Below are 16,138 nucleotides of genomic sequence, written 5' to 3' on the forward strand. Positions count from 1 at the left end.
CCTAATGTCGTAGACCTTTTATATTTCAAACTATGAATTCTGGTAGATCAAATAATCTAATTTTAAAATATTTAAGGCTTAACCATCTAGTTGCAAAGATATTAGGATTTGAAAATTTGACTTCGTGGCAAAGACTCAATTCCTTTAGTTATTTAATGTCTAAAAGTGAACTATACCAGGATTTTATTATGTACATAATAAGAACACAACATTAATTTTAGAAATAAAATTCATTAGGTAAAAAATATTTATTCAATTTTTTATAAATGCGGAGCGAAACGTGTTAAAAAATTAATCTTCTTTTCTGTACGACTAAACTCCGGACCTGTATAAATTAGGAGTTTTTCATGGTCAAAAGAATTACCAAAAATAACAATTGACAGTACTCGTAAATTAGAAAAATTCAAATTTAAACTTGAAACAATATTGATAATCCTAATTCCCTGATTTGTCACATAGTTGTAAGGTATATCACGCCCAGTAGTTCTATTGAACTCCACGGCCTAAACAAAACATCACTAATGGTTAAAAGTTAATTAGAAGTATAAATGGTTAACGTATGTCACAAGACATAGGCAGAATTTTCTGAAATGTCGTCTTTACAATTTTTAGATGGGTTCTTATACTGATATTCCTATATCTTAGAAATTGTAAAAATAAAGAGATATCTTTGAAATATGCCGGCTTCCTATAATTATTTAATTCAAAAACTACAATTTGCCGCATTCCAATATCATTAGGTTAAGACAACGACATTCTATACATATTTTTCTGGGCTATTATTGACTAATAAAGATTAAGAATCCTCACTCGTCTATTAATTAACCCTTGGAGTTGAGATAGGGATGTGTGATCATGTTCATAATCTAACTAAAGCAAGCTAATTAAAAAAATTGTTTTTTATTTGGAAATTGAGAAAGTGAGACATTTTGAACTGTAGTGTTATTAAGTTAGTGAGAAAAACACACAGAACTGAGATGTTTCCCACAAAGTTGTAAAACACTCCCCCTCCCCCCATCATGATAGGGTTAATAACATTATAAACTTAAGATGTTTTCATGTTCCTGTTGTTTGTTGATCGTTTCTCCCATCTGAATATTGCGCGAAAAATATCGAGCAATATCTGCTTTTTCATCGTCTATAAAAGGGAGTGTGTTAACTACTATGCAATGCTTGTAATATATTTGTTTTATAAAACTCATTATCCATGCATTAAAGAAATCTTTAAAGTATGTTTCAATTTAATGCCCCCTTTGCTTTCTAAAGTAATAGTAATTGTTTCGTCAAATTATTACATGCATAATTAAATCATGCGCGTACACAAGATTTTAGCAGGGGCTGGTATATTTGAAAAAAAAAGAAAAGTTAGCTTACAGTAAAAAATAAAATTTGTTGCACCCACCCCTCAAGCCACCATAAGCGTGATGCAAAATATTTTCTAAATGTATAAAAAATATACCATTAAGTCTAAAAACTTTGGTGCGTTTCCCTTTCCCAGGTGTCGGCTTCCCTTTCTTACATCCTGAATGTAAAATAATGTTAAATGAAAGGAATTGAGCATGACTGAATCTTAATTTTAACACTTTTGAAGAAACACAATTATTAAAATATCGTTGCTTTTCTTCAAAACAAACTTTTTCATTTTCTGACAATTTACTTTTATCACTGCAAAAATAGGCATAACATTTTGAGAGGTCACAATTGAAAATAATTTTTAACTAGATAGAAAAACACAAATTTCTTCAACATTTCAGGTTGTGTGATCTTCTTTTTTATTGAAAAGACGCATTTGAAGAATTTGTAGAAATCGGTAAAAAAATTCATAAAAAATAAAAAATTCAATTTTATGAGTAAAAGGAAATTATTTATTCAAAGATTGAATTATTAACAAATTTATTTTGAAAAAAAAATGTTTCTATATATGTTCCACAATACTGCATGCATATTCAGTTCAACCGCTATACAAAGCCGGTTACTCCTTTTAATAAATTGATTTACTAGCCTAACATCTACATATTCGCACAACTACAATTTAAACCCCTTCGAATATTTAAAACAAGACAGCACATAGTAATAATTCTCAGTTTGACGTATTACAGGCTAACCTTTGACGCCCGTCCCAATAAACAGGATTAAATGTTTACCAAATGAAGTAGACTGTTCTCCTCTTCCTTCTACACTGGATCTTCCACCCGGAGGACGTAAACCTGTAATTTGCAGATTTAAATTGTCATCGGATCAGGATCTTGGATCCGCACTTAAAAAAATGGATCCGGCTCCAGATCCTGGTTATTTCTTCAAACTGTACTGACATTTTTAACAAAGCAATTAAATTTAAATTTTTTGTTTATTTTTATGTTAAACTTAATGACCCATTTAGAAATCAGGAAATTTTTATAATCTCTTTTATTAATAGTTCATAGTTCATAGTTCATAGTTCAGATTTTGGGTTTGGGAGTAATTTTTTTGTGCAGTTTTTGGTTGATATTTTGCCCCTTAGATCAGGATCCGTAGATCCGCATATTTCTGCGGATCCGGATCCAGGAAGCCAAAATCTGGCGGATCCAACGAATCTGGATTCAGATTCGGATCCTAAGCACTGAAACAAACTTTATCATTTTCTGACAATCATGCTAACATTTGTCAGTCTCACGTGACACAGCAAACGTTTGACTACCGACCAAATTAATAGGATTGAAGATTTACCAGATTGTTTTCCTCTGACTTCTTCAGTGGATCCTGATCCTCCCCTTCCACCCCGAGCTTGTGAACCTGTAATTTGCAGATTTTAATTAAATTACAAACTAGATAATACATTTTGTAAATGTAATGGCACAAAATTTCTTCTTGGAATTTATTTACGGGTTCCAATCCTTGACCAAGGATGCATATTTTGTGGAACATGTTTTAGGGTTAATGAGCTGAATCGAAGAAAATTAATTATTTCTCGGGAAAGTAAATGATGTTTTTTGTCATCTTCAGCAATGGGATAGAAAAAGTCAGTGTACTACTAATTCAGTAAATAAGATTTTCTGCATTTACAAATAAGTATTGAATGTTCTTAAAGGTACTGTTACTTGAAATTGCGCTACAGTACCTTTAAGAACATTCAATACTTATTTGTAAATGCAGAAAATCCACTTGAATCCCTCTAAACTGAGGTGTATGTTGTGCGCAGTTTGGCCTCAGCACAGGTAGTGCGCTACTTTTGGCATAGTGCAATAATTAACACTAAGAAAAAGTTTTTTAAAATAAAAAAATAAAGTTTGCAAACATACAACAAAATAACAGCAATAAACCATCATTCCGCAGAAACATTATGAGTGTTTTAGATTAGGTATGACAAGACTGATCAGATATAGGTTTTAAGGGCGCTTGAAATTATGGGCACATTCTCTTTTAAGATATTAGTATGACTTGCAGAAAGTATCGAATAATTATGTACCTGGCAATCTTCTGATTGTTTTATTTCTTGGGGTAACTACTTCATCATCTTCTACAGGAGACGAAAAATACCTTAGAGAACAGGTGTGGGGTTGAAATGCATGTTCAAAGCCCAATTCTTAAAGGCCTATGCAATGAAAAAAAATTAGATTGTTAACTTTTATAGTTTTGGTGTTAGGGAGGGTTGGAAAAAATGCCCAAAAAAGTCTAAAAATGTAAACATGTTTCTTATTTAAAACAAGTTTGACGCATGTTTCTACATCCATTTTTCAAGGGGGTTTTTAAAAATTGAGTTTTTAGATATGTGCTTTAGTCATAATAGTTGTGGGTGGTTTTAGATTTTTAAACAGACCGGACTTTTAAACGCGCTGTATACCGTACCCTTAGCATAACAAAAAAAATTTAAAAATTTTTCAATTTTTTTTAATGATTACGATGACTGTAAAAAATGAGTGCTAGGGCAAAAATAATGTGGGTGAGGGGGGGGGGGCGTTTTTTGCCTGTTTAGTGTTAAGGGGCAGAATTAATGAAATAAGGGGTTGGTAATGAAACAAATAAAATTTTACCTATTTCACCCCTATCTAAATCGTACAAGACGGGTGCCACCATCTGCATTTCAACCAGGCTAGTCTGCATCCTAAATTAGCATTACTGTTATTCTTTTTAGTTGTTAGATTGTTATAAAATATTAAATCATAAAATTTAAACTTCATAAATATTAATACATTCATGTAAATTCATAGAACATTCAAAATAGCAGAATTTGCAAGTTAAAGGTTTATGTATTTTTAATGTACACAAATGTCAGTGCAATCAACTTACTTGTAATATTCTTTATGAGTGGTCAGTGAATGCCCTAAATGATTAGACATGGTGTCCATTTGGGCATCTGACGGTTTTCTCATCTATCATTTTATTATCATAACAATATCTAGCTTTAACCCGTTTAGACAAAGTTAATGCCGTCTGAAGCTTTATTAAGCTCAAATACAGCCAAGTCTTCATGCTAATTTCCCCAAATAAAAAATTCATAGCCTGAGAATTATTATATTATTTGATATAAATCATGATTCCTGATAAACAGTAGCTAACAATTTTCTACGCGTGGCAGCCGTAGTTGGCGGTACACCAGCTTTCTAAAACAATATAATAATATCTAATATGTATATATTTCTAAAAATTTTATGAATTCCAATTTTCAGTGACTGTAGACGTAATTATAACTTTTATACTGCCTATTCGTAGATATAATGGCATTTAAAAAGGAAGGAGTTTAAGTCAAAAACTTAAGTTTTCAAATTTTTACATATTGTAGACATTTCATAATCCAAACAATAAAATCTGTGTTATTAATAGTAATCTTTTTTTTAATATCAAAGGTTTACACCATCAGGTATCAACGATATATATCCATATTCAATTAGCTTAGAATTTTATAGCCATTTGCACATGCTCAGAAATGTGAACAAAATTAATTAAAAGATTGTTTACAAATTATTAATAATAGGGATTACGTTATATATAATCTTATGGCATATAAATATCACTAGAAAAATGTAGAAACTAAAAAGAAAATTGTTGCAGTCATGTCAAAGAAGTTTAAATAGAGTGGCTAGAGTTTGCTGAAAACAAGAATTAATTCATATCAAAATGAAATAAATTGCTTTTTTACTTGGGCCGATACAAAAATTGCATAACTACAAATTCAGGATCTTTTAAAATAGATTCTACACTCTACAGTCTTAATAAAAATAAAATTTTTAAAATTTCAGTGAAGGATTATTGAAGGTTTGTTATCAGTTTCGACTTGAGATATTAAATAAGGCAATCACTGGTTATAAATAAGGATTGTTTTAAAGACTCTTAAAGAAAAACGTTTTAAGACTAATAATGTTTCCTTACCTCATGAGAGTTTTTTACAACCAATGAGTTGGATAGTCTGCTGTTGTTCCTGCCTGTACCCCCGATTCCAAACAGGTACGGATTACCATCAGGAAGATATGAACTACGAGATTTTATGAGTGCCTTCGTACATCTGACCATTGTTGGGTTCAGGATGAGAACATTAGTCAGGGAGCATTTTCCTTAAATCAAATCTAAATTGTGATAGAAAACAACTTACTTGACACTATGGTAATTTAAGGTTAAGAACTGTTTAAAGAATCAAAATGAAAGAGAAACCCAAATTTATTATTTAAAAATTCCGAAGAAAAAAGCTAAGAATTAGCATCTCAGCCATTTTGGTCGATATTCACTATCCAGGGAATAATGTACACATATTGAGGAGAAAATAAGAAGGGGGCGTGAGAGAAATAAAATATCTGACCTAGTTCCAAAATAATTGCAAAAGGAAAGTTAGTTTTTTCCGTCATCTTTTAATAAACAATGGTTTGGAGGGTACTGTAGTGAATCCAGTATGCAAATTCTTTAATTGAAGATTACATTAAGTTACGTTGACAATTCCTTAAAACATGCGACATCAGGGAAAAGCTAATCGCTTATTAGTTAATTCATAATTTTCCATATTTACGGTATGTATTGGAGAGTGTAAAGTGAAGAGTGTATAGCATATAGCATAGAGTATGGAGTACAGAGTTTAAGTGTAGAATGTAGAGTGTAGAGTGTAGAGTGTAGAGTAAATATTTTTACATTTTATGTCGTCGTTAATTAATAATTAAAAAAAAACTAATTCTGAAAGCGTATCCACCCCCAAATCAGGATTTTTGGACATTTAATTTGCGCTCAAACTCAGGATTTACAGACTTTTAAAAAGTGAAATATGTCTCAAATGAATCCTAAAGAAGTTTTCCACAACACTGCGTCCTCAGTTCAACTACCTTACATAGCTGGTCACTCCCTTTAAAAAAAAATAAAGGTTTTGGGAAATTTCATTAAATTACATTTAATAGATGGATATGTACCTCAAAGATATGAAAATCATATAATCCACTTGTAAGATACTTAATTAAGTAGATATTATGAGATAAAAGCAAAAAATATGTCAATAATTAGTCTAAGACAAATTAGGTTACATAACATAACAGTATCATTCAATTTTGAAGATTACTTTGAAAATTGTATTTTCTTGTCTATGAATTTTTTCTCTGCTTATAAAACATCCTATATATGAATCTTCATGTCTATAAAATGTCTTGTATATGAAATGTCCCCCTTCGAAATATCCTATCTATGAAATGTCTTGCTATGAAATGTTCCAACACCAAAAAAAAAATCCTAAACCATTTAGAATAAAAATTACCGTACCAATTGCATCATTCCTTATAGCGTAGATTACGTCTTTGGCCTCTTTTGTCATTGTTACTCTTAGCGCATCTCTCACGGTTTTCTTATCAGTCTTGACTCCTGGAATTTTGCATCCGTTTTCATGAGCTGTATGCTCTGAACAAGTAATCCAGGCTGAGCATAAGCCACATGGAAGATAATTCGTATAGTCCGCTTCCTTGCAACCTGGAGCACGGGACACAATAATTTTACCAGACCCCTTCTTGATAACATTAAGATTCCAGAGATGAGCTCCCTCACACTTTATCTTCTTGAATAAAACATTTTCAGTGTCCGCTATCATTTTAACAATATTGGGTTCGTTTTTGTGCTTTCTGATCAGGTGTCGTTTTAGCTTAGAATGAAATGAAAAATCTGGTGGATCATTGTTTATACAAAATATACAAGGGAATGGCTTGTTGGTTTTAAATCCACAATCATCGACGGAGATAGGAAGGTCAGATGAAGCAGTTGAGGTAGGTGGAGTCGCAGTTAGACCTTCACGGTCTTCATTATCACTGACCAAAGGAGTACAAGCAGTTGAGGTAGAATGAGTTGATGAAGTTATCCCATCAGAAGGAGTTGGAGATATTTCATATCCTGTAACCATGTTTTTGAATATATTAAAGCATCAAATAATGTTAACCCCCCTGTGCCCCCAAGAATTCTATATAGAAGCTCCAAGAAAATAAAATTTGAGAGATACACAAGAGATCTCAGTCCTTGATTAACAGTCAAAAGTTTGAAGGGCACGATTGAAAATCGGGGAATACTAATTTTGCATAAAGAGTCCTGAAAATCATGTTACAGTACGTTAAATACCTCTTTTGATTAGTCTATTTAAAGCTTCAGTAGGAAAATTTGAAACTCCAAACATATTTGGGAAAATAATAAACAAATTTTTCCAAGACTTTATAGACTAACATGACAAACCTGTGGTATAATGATTTTAAATCTTCAGCATCAGCAAGGTCATGCACTACTTGAGGAGTCTTCTCTTTTCTTTTTAATTGACCAATTTTATGCTCCACAGCATCAAGCCAATCATAGCCCACCTTGATGGCTGGAGTTACTGCAACCTTGTCCTGTTGCCTTCCCCCACAGTTTCTGGCAGCCTGAATAATAGAATAAGAGACTGTAAGCGTAATTTCCAGTGCACCTTACATTTAAAGTTGAACATTCCTGTTTGACATCTGTAAACCTTAATCTGAACAATAATGTGGAATTTAATGTCATTTCTTTAGATTGGAAAAGTATTTAACTCAGATAATTTCTTTATTGCTTCAGAATCAAAGCATGCATTTGTCAATTTTGTTGAGAACGTACTTAAATTTTAATTTGAAACATAGATATATGTATATCGAGCAAAGGTTTTGACACAACACTGAATCAATGGAGAGTCACTGAAATAACGTTACATGCCTTTTATACAAAAATTAAGAAATATGACAGATTTCATAAATAAAAGTGTGTAAACCAGTTGCAAATATAATTCAAACCAATATTCTAATATCTCAGTAAACAGTTCAGTCAGTTAACAAATTCTGGGCAGAAACTACTGGTAAAACTATACATCTTATTATGGACTTTCTTCTTCACACCCCAAGTATTAGATGGATTGGATATAAATGTCTAAAATTTGGAGAATTCTCACATAAGTTACTTGCTGATTTCTACATCTTCCACATTCATGAACAGCTTATGGTTACATCCCTGTTGTGAATCAATAATAAATAATGACAGTTAGATTTACTATACGACCAGAATAAAAATTTCTTTGAAGAATTATAAGCAATTAAATCCTCAGAAAACCATTTTAATTGTAGTCTTATAGGTAATGTCATACCCTTATACTGCACTTTTGACCTTTTTTTCAGACCTATGACAACTGATTACTGTATATCATTTTTGGGGTATGGCAGGATTGTTCTGACTAGTACCTATAAACCTTATCTAACCTTGCAAATGATGTCAAAATTGGCATCAACAAACTTGTGGTCTTTAGGAACATTGCACAGCATATCAGTCATGCTGGCTTTGGTATTAGTAAGCTTTCTGTACTCGTCTAGAAGTGTTGCGAGTCTAAAATATTTTATAATAGATAGAAAATATTTGTGAAACTTTAAAAATATGGTCTAAAAAGTTAACAGTTCCTCCATAACGGGTAGGGGGGTGTGGAGGGAAGTTTTCTTTAACATTTTTTACTTTTTTATGTTTTTAAATATTTCACACCAATTAGTGAGTAAGTCATTTAGCCCAAATTTGTGTAGTACCTGCGAAGCTTAGCTCGGGTTTTGACTTGAAACGGCCCATTATTCACATCATTTACTCCAAGACAGTCTCGCTCAAGCAGCTCCATCAAAAGCTCGTCTTGCACGACTATCTTTCCTAATTTGAAAACACCGTTAAGATCAAGAGAAATAATATTTTTAAATAAATATCAACACTTTCATCAAACTTCAGATGAAAACAAGATCCACAACAAAGTTGGTTACAATACTACCCAGTTATTACAATGTGGAGAACTAGATAAAAACTAATAGAGGGCTAAACTAAAACTGATGATATAAGCGCATGCAAAACAAACAAAGAAAATTTAGTACAGCTCAACAGAAACAAGAAAAATAGAAAAAAGGAAAAATCATTACAGGTTGGTGACCATGCAATACAATGCCGGTTTTTTAATCTACCAGCGGCAATAATTGGCAGACTATTGGTAACACTAAGAACTATTGTTAAACTATTGGTATTAGGTAACATTAAAATGCCATAAAACTCAGAATGAGAATAAATCCGTGGAAAAACAAGGTCACTTCCTTTAATAGCTTTAAGATAGGGAGGAGAGACATTCGAACTCCCTCCCTTTGTACCTACATCATTTCAAATATTATGTGATTATGTGATTATGTGATTATGTGAGATGAGATCTGCAAGAATCCCCATCTTGGGCAACCCAGACCGCCTACAGGACTATCCGACCCCTACCGGTAAGAAAAATCCTGAACCAGATTAAAGAACAGATTAAAGCTTGTCAAGTCAAAGTTAGACAATAAAACTTACTAAACTACAATGAAGAAGAGTGTTCCAATACAACTGGTTGACAAATTCTTATTTTCTTTCCAAATTACATAAACTGTATCCAAAAGATAAAAAATTCCAAAATAAAAAATTGTTAAAAATATATAAGAGCGTGCAAATATATATATTTTTAACAATTTGTAACATGCAGAACTAAAAAAAATTATTCAAGCAGTGATGTTGAATTCACAAATATCATGCATTAAATTTCTTGAAAATAAAAACAATAAATAGATTAAAATTTGATATTTTCGCAAATAAATTATTTGATTAATTGCAACCCACGCCCACTTCCCCCTCTGGGAACGGATAATTTGTCTACTGTGTTCAAAATCTTTGTCCCCTTTACACCCTGTGCCCCCTAACCCCTGCAAAAACTTCCAATTTGGGGTCTATTTGCAACTCATAGTTTTTGAATATATTAAAGCATCAAATAATGTTAAATCTTAACCTATTTTTCTTATTCGACAAAATAAATTATACCTGATGTGTATCCAACCATTTGAGTCTGTTGTGAATCCTCCAAGGAGTCTGATGTGAATCCAACCAAGGAGCCTGTTATGAATCCAACCTCAGAGCCTGATGTGAATCTAACCAAGGAGCCTGTTATGAATCCAACCTCAGAGCCTGATGTGAATCCAACCAAGGGGCCTGATGTGAATCCAACCGTTTAAGTCTGTTGTGAATCCAACCAAAGAGCCTGATTTGAATCCAACCAAGGAGCCTGATGTGAATCCAACCAAGGAGCCTGATGTGAATCTAACCAAGGAGTCTGTTGTGAATCCAACCTTGAAGCCTGATGTAAATCCAACCTCAGAGCATGATTTGAATCCAATCAATTGAGTCTGTTGTGAATCCAACCAAGGAGTCTATTGTGAATCCATCCAAGGAGCCTGTTTTGAATCCATCCAAGGAGCCTGTTGTGAATCCAACCACAGAGCATGATGTGAATCCAACCAATTGAGTCTGTTGTGAATCCAACCAAGGAGTCTGATGTGAATACACTGATGGAGCCTGTGGTGAATCCTACTAAGGAGCATGTTGTGAATCCAACTAATATAGTATGTTGTGAATCCAACCAAGACGCCTGGTGTGAATCCAACCAATGAGCCTGTTGTGAAAAATTCTTTTTCCGACAAAGATGTAAAGGCTAACTGTGAATTAGAAAAAACTAATTTTTAAGTGAAGGGTTTCACCTGAAATGTGCTGACAATCTATTAAAATTAAAGGGGATGATGGAGTTGGCATTTTTGGTTCAAATCTTCCAATATTTAGGCTGCCCGCCTAATTAGTGTTCGAAATTGAATTTTAATTACCTCCACAAATAGAACATATTTAAACTATGGCTTAATACATATCAAACGAAAGCTAGGAACCCAGGGAATACAGTAGCAGCAACAAATCCAGTGTTTGACCTTCTAATGACACTAATAAGGCGTGCAGCCAAAAAATTGGAAAATTTGAACCAAAAATGAAATAACAGCTTATAATTTTCAAAAAAAATTTTGAAAATCTTTAAATTTATTTATACTTTATGAACGAATGAAAATGAGACGTGAAAAATTGAAAAATCGAAAAATCCGGGAAATCGATTTTCGACTTACGCTTAAATAATTGGCTGTAACAATAAAAATATGAGGCCTAGAAAGAAAAATTTCACATCATGAAATAACTGAAATATAGAGCTTTCGAATGACACCTTGATTGTAAAAGTTGAACGAAAATTGTTTCCTCAGTTACTAATACCCCTACGGCACAGTTTTTTTTTGAGGCACCCTATACATTTTACAATAATTGTTTTCCCAGTAACTAATACTCCTAGTGCACATTTTTATGAATTTTGTGAATTTTCCAACCAATCATAGACAAGCCCTTAAATTACCTGTTTCTTTGTTTGCTGAAGTTAGAAGACCATCCAGTCGATCCCTACGTATAAGCTTAGAATATTCATATTTGTCCTCTTCTCCCCAATCTAACAAAATAATAATTTTTAGGTTAATTTGTCCCACCTGAAATGTTTTAATTAGGTACCAATTTTCACAAGAAAATGTAATTTAAGGTACAAAATTAGAAATAGTAGTATTAGTATTAGTAATATTTACAAAGATTGCTAATCAGAAACTTAAAATATCTTACCAATCACAAAATCGGACTCTTCATTTGTACCAGTGTGCAGCAAACTTTGAAAAAAAGGATCATCCTAGTAAACATAAAAAAATGTACAAGAAATGGAATTTGATCTATATCTTTTTATCTAAAAGAAATATGATCCAGAGTTTAATCTTTGGGTATATATAAAAATATTAGGATAAAATTTCCTCTTTTTTGGAAAAGTGATAAATTTGATCTGAAGAGAGTAAAATTTGATCTTAAATTTGTATAAAAAGATTTTAAAGAAATTAAGACTCCTATCTGACTTGAAACCTACTTATCTCTAACCTGACACTTTACTCATCTCTAGCCTGAGACCCTACTCAGGGTTCAGGGTAGAGATGAGTAGGGTTCAGGTTACAGATGAGTAGGGGTCAAGTTGAATTAAGCTGATAAGTCCGCAGGCCGTCAATTTACCTGTTCTATAACAGGCAATGGTCTTAACATCCCCGATGGACTGGCTTCCAAGGTCATTAGCACCTACATATCATTGATTTGTTGCTTAATTTCAGTAACAGACTTTTTAAGAATATAAAAGCAAATAAACATGACATTACAAAATCTCAACCCCCCAAACAATTTTTAACAAATTAAAGGGAGTGTTCGCGAAAAATGAAAGGGGGTATTGGCTTAGTGCGATAAAATCGCTACTAATCTTACTTATATCTGTTGCGTCTATAAGGAGAAAATTGTTAAAGACGTCTCATACCGAATAACTTAGCGGCCATACAAATTGAGAAAATTGCAACATACTACTTAGACCGTAAAAAATCAATTTAATTTCAAACAAATCATTTAGATATTACAACCTATAGTCATCAATTNAAACATTTTGTTCATTTTATCAAACTATCTATCTATCTATCTATCTATCAACTATTGCGATCTTACGAACATTTTGTTCGAATATATGAACAGAATGTAATGTAGTCACGGTTGCCAATAAATGGATAAATGCAACAAAATAAATTAATGAATCAGCATCTTTTGAGTAAGGGAGGGATGTGAAGGGAGGAATGGGAAGGCAGGGGTGGGATGAGAAGGGAGGGATGGAAAGGATAAGACTGGAAGAAGAGTGATGGGATAAGATTGGAAGGGTAGGGTGGTATGGGAAGGATTATGCCTCCATGTGTTAAGATATTTAAACTAAGAACTACAAACAAACTGTTTTCAACGTTTAACTACAGATATATTTACTTTTAATAGAAAATTATAAACTTTGCTATGTCCTGAAGCAGTCTATATTGGCCATTTTAAAATCCCGTGAAGACGAAGCGGTCAATATCGACCGCTGTTCCTATCTCTAAAACTTTGCATTGAATGAAAAAAATAAAAATATTTCTGTTTCTCAGGGAACATCTCTAAATAAAATTGAAAATAAATAAATAATGAGAGGACATGTTGGACTCATCATAAAATTTAACTTCATAATTAATAGATTTTGAAATGTGTATATTTACATTATACATCTCCTCCAAACTTCAATAAATAGAAATCAAAAGTAAAGATAATTTTGTGACAGGAAACAAACACATCATGCATCTTAAATGTATTAATAGCATAAAATTACCTCTTTTTTGTTTTCACATGTTGAAGAATTTGAAAAAGTATCTTTCATACTTCCATCATCATTCTACAAAATTATGTATTTACGGTTTAAAAAAGACAAATCAGTTCTCTCACTTTTTAGCCCTTAATTTTTTTTAATATGGCTAATCCGTTTCTTAACAATTAAAAAATTAACGCTTTTTGCCGATTGTTAACAGACACTTCCGTTAATTTCCATAACCTCCATTTACTAACAGAACTTTGCCCAGCTTTAGCTTTAAGGTGGATTTCTTGTAGAGGAGTAGGNAACAACCCTTTTCAGGATATAGATACAAGTTTAAGAAACAAGGTTCAAAAGTAAACTACAACTCCCAATTAATTAAAGCTTGTTCTTTGGTTAATAGATATTAAAAAAGATAAATAGAAAATAGAATCTTAAAAATTTAAGTAAATCAATTAGATTAGCAACCATACATAATAAAAAAAGGCAAAGCATTGATACACATGAGAAAAAGGCATTATTAAGGTAAAAATTCATTACCATATCAGCAAGAATCCACTGCCAATTCATTTCTGGTATATCAACTACAACTGTACTTAAGGCTTCCTGAATTAGATAAGATGATTCAATGAAACATGGTCTATTAAACAAGATTCATCAAGAAAAGGATAAATACTATGATAAAGAGCGATAAGGATGAGACTTAAGTAACAACTTAAAAAGAGTGTTTCATTAAATTCAGAATTCCATGTTTCTATAAACTTCTTTTGTTCTTTGCGAAATTATAAAAAGTCCAATTGAACACCATATTCAAGATATAAGAGTTTAATATGAAATTTGATTACACCTCAGGAGTATCTCCCACCTCAGGAGTATCTTTGACCTCAGGAGCATCTTCCACCTCAGGAGCATCTTCCGCCTCAGGAGTATTTTCCACCTCAGGAGTTTCTTTGACCTCAGGAGTATCTTCAACCTCAGGAATATCTTCCACCTCAGGAGTATCTTTCACCTCAGGAATATCTTCCACCTCAGGATCATCTTCCACCTCAGGATCATCTTCCACCTCAGGAACATCTTCCACCTCAGGACTATCTTCCACCTCAGGACTATCTTCCACCTCAGGAGTATCTTCCACCTCAGGAGTATCTTCCACCTCAGGAGTATCTTCCACCTTAGGAGTTTCTTTGATCTCAGGAGTATCTTTGACCTCAAGAGTTTTTTCGACCTCAGGAGTATCTTTGACCTTAGGAGAATCTCTGACCTTATGAGTATCTTCGACCTCAGAAGTATCTTTGACCTTTGGAGAATCTTTGACCTCAGAATTATCTTCGACCTCAGGAGTATCTAGACTTTTGGATTGAGCATCCATGATCTCATCAGCATCCATGAGCCATTGATCAACATATCTCTCTCCATAAACCAAGGCTTGTTCACTGGTACCTAAACAAAATATGTTTGGTTAATTCAGTAACGTTAAAGGTACTGGAGATTTTAATGTCTCACAGTTTAGTATACATCTAGCTTTCAGAGAAGTATCAACTGGGTATGGCTCGGTGCTTCAAGAGTACTCAGAGATACAGGGAGAGAGAGAAAATTGCAAACTAGAAAAAACTTCATCCAGTCGGGGTGAGTGAATTTCCAAAAATAAAACAATTTGCTTGAAATCATTACGGCGAAAGTCAATTCTATGGTCTAAGGAGAAATTCAGCATCAAAAATTTATACCTCCCCAGCCCCCTCAATTTAAAAAATTCATAACTTACCAAACATTCCGACAACCAGTCCATGATGACTCCTGACAGTGATTTTATCTCCAATTTTGTGGGTTTTTGTTTTTCTGCATGGTATAATATCAAACGTTTTGTCTGATTTAAAGAATATTGTACAATACAGCTTTCTGGGAAACCCATCCTCTTCTCCCGTATTTTTTGATTGAACTTCTTGAGCATCTCCAACCTCTGGAGAATCTTCGACCTCAGGAGTATCTTCGACCCTAGGAGTATCTTCAACCCTAGGAGAATCTTCGACCCCAGGGGTATCTTCCACCTGAGGAGTGTCTTCCACCTCATGAGTATCTAGACTTTTGGATTGAGCATCCATGAGCTCATCAATATACTTCTCTCCATAAGCCAGGGCTTGTTTGCTGGTATCTAAACAAAATAGGTTCTGTTACTTCATTACCATAAATAAAACGAACAAAAATCATCCCAACTTTATTTGTCAAGGTCTAAACAGATCTTTTATGTGGGAAACAGACTTAAAATTTGAGGAAACCGAACAACAAATAGCGATTTTTAAAGTTTTTGAAAAAACCAGAAACGGATCAAAAATATGAGGAAAAAGACCTAAAATTTGAGGAAACAGAACAATTTGAAAGTTTTCAAAAAAAGCAGAAACAAATCTGATTTAAACTGTGAGGAACAGATCAATTTTTAAAGTTTTTGAAAAAATAAGAAACAGGTCTAAAATATGCGGAGACAGACATAGAATTTGAGGAAACCAATCAACAAATTGAGATTTTGAAAGATTTTGAAAAAAAAGCGGAAACAGATCAAAAGTATGATGAAACAGACCTAAAAGAATATGAGGAAACCGACCTAAATTAAGACGAAACAAAACCACTCGACTATAAATA

General features: G+C 32.9%; 3 protein-coding genes across 3 annotated transcripts; all 3 read right to left on the reverse strand.

Moving 5' to 3' along the window:
- Positions 1 to 229: 229 nt before the first annotated feature.
- Positions 230 to 5,529, reverse strand: LOC111717071 (uncharacterized). The gene is made up of 10 exons (XM_023492588.1): positions 5,347 to 5,529; positions 4,518 to 4,580; positions 4,267 to 4,349; positions 4,011 to 4,081; positions 3,446 to 3,562; positions 2,707 to 2,772; positions 2,145 to 2,207; positions 1,460 to 1,522; positions 1,065 to 1,138; positions 230 to 503 (listed from the first exon to the last, which is right to left on the reverse strand). Exons 1-10 carry the CDS (start codon positions 5,485 to 5,487, stop codon positions 261 to 263), a joined length of 984 nt encoding a protein of 327 aa, XP_023348356.1. The 5' UTR covers positions 5,488 to 5,529; the 3' UTR covers positions 230 to 260.
- Positions 5,530 to 6,570: 1,041 nt separating this feature from the next.
- Positions 6,571 to 14,112, reverse strand: LOC111717070 (uncharacterized). Its single transcript, XM_023492586.1, has 6 exons — positions 14,045 to 14,112; positions 13,526 to 13,588; positions 12,373 to 12,435; positions 11,941 to 12,004; positions 11,687 to 11,776; positions 6,571 to 7,326 (listed from the first exon to the last, which is right to left on the reverse strand). Exons 1-6 carry the CDS (start codon positions 14,072 to 14,074, stop codon positions 6,647 to 6,649), a joined length of 990 nt encoding a protein of 329 aa, XP_023348354.1. The 5' UTR covers positions 14,075 to 14,112; the 3' UTR covers positions 6,571 to 6,646.
- Positions 14,113 to 14,345: 233 nt separating this feature from the next.
- LOC111717072 (protein ELYS homolog) lies at positions 14,346 to 15,685 on the reverse strand. Its single transcript, XM_023492589.1, has 2 exons — positions 15,267 to 15,685; positions 14,346 to 14,944 (listed from the first exon to the last, which is right to left on the reverse strand). Exons 1-2 carry the CDS (start codon positions 15,601 to 15,603, stop codon positions 14,346 to 14,348), a joined length of 936 nt encoding a protein of 311 aa, XP_023348357.1. The 5' UTR covers positions 15,604 to 15,685.
- Between the last annotated feature and the right edge of the window lie 453 nt (positions 15,686 to 16,138).

The sequence above is a fragment of the Eurytemora carolleeae genome, unplaced genomic scaffold (assembly GCF_000591075.1).
Source record: "Eurytemora carolleeae unplaced genomic scaffold, Eaff_2.0 scaffold2344, whole genome shotgun sequence".
Classification (NCBI taxonomy): domain Eukaryota; kingdom Metazoa; phylum Arthropoda; class Copepoda; order Calanoida; family Temoridae; genus Eurytemora; species Eurytemora carolleeae.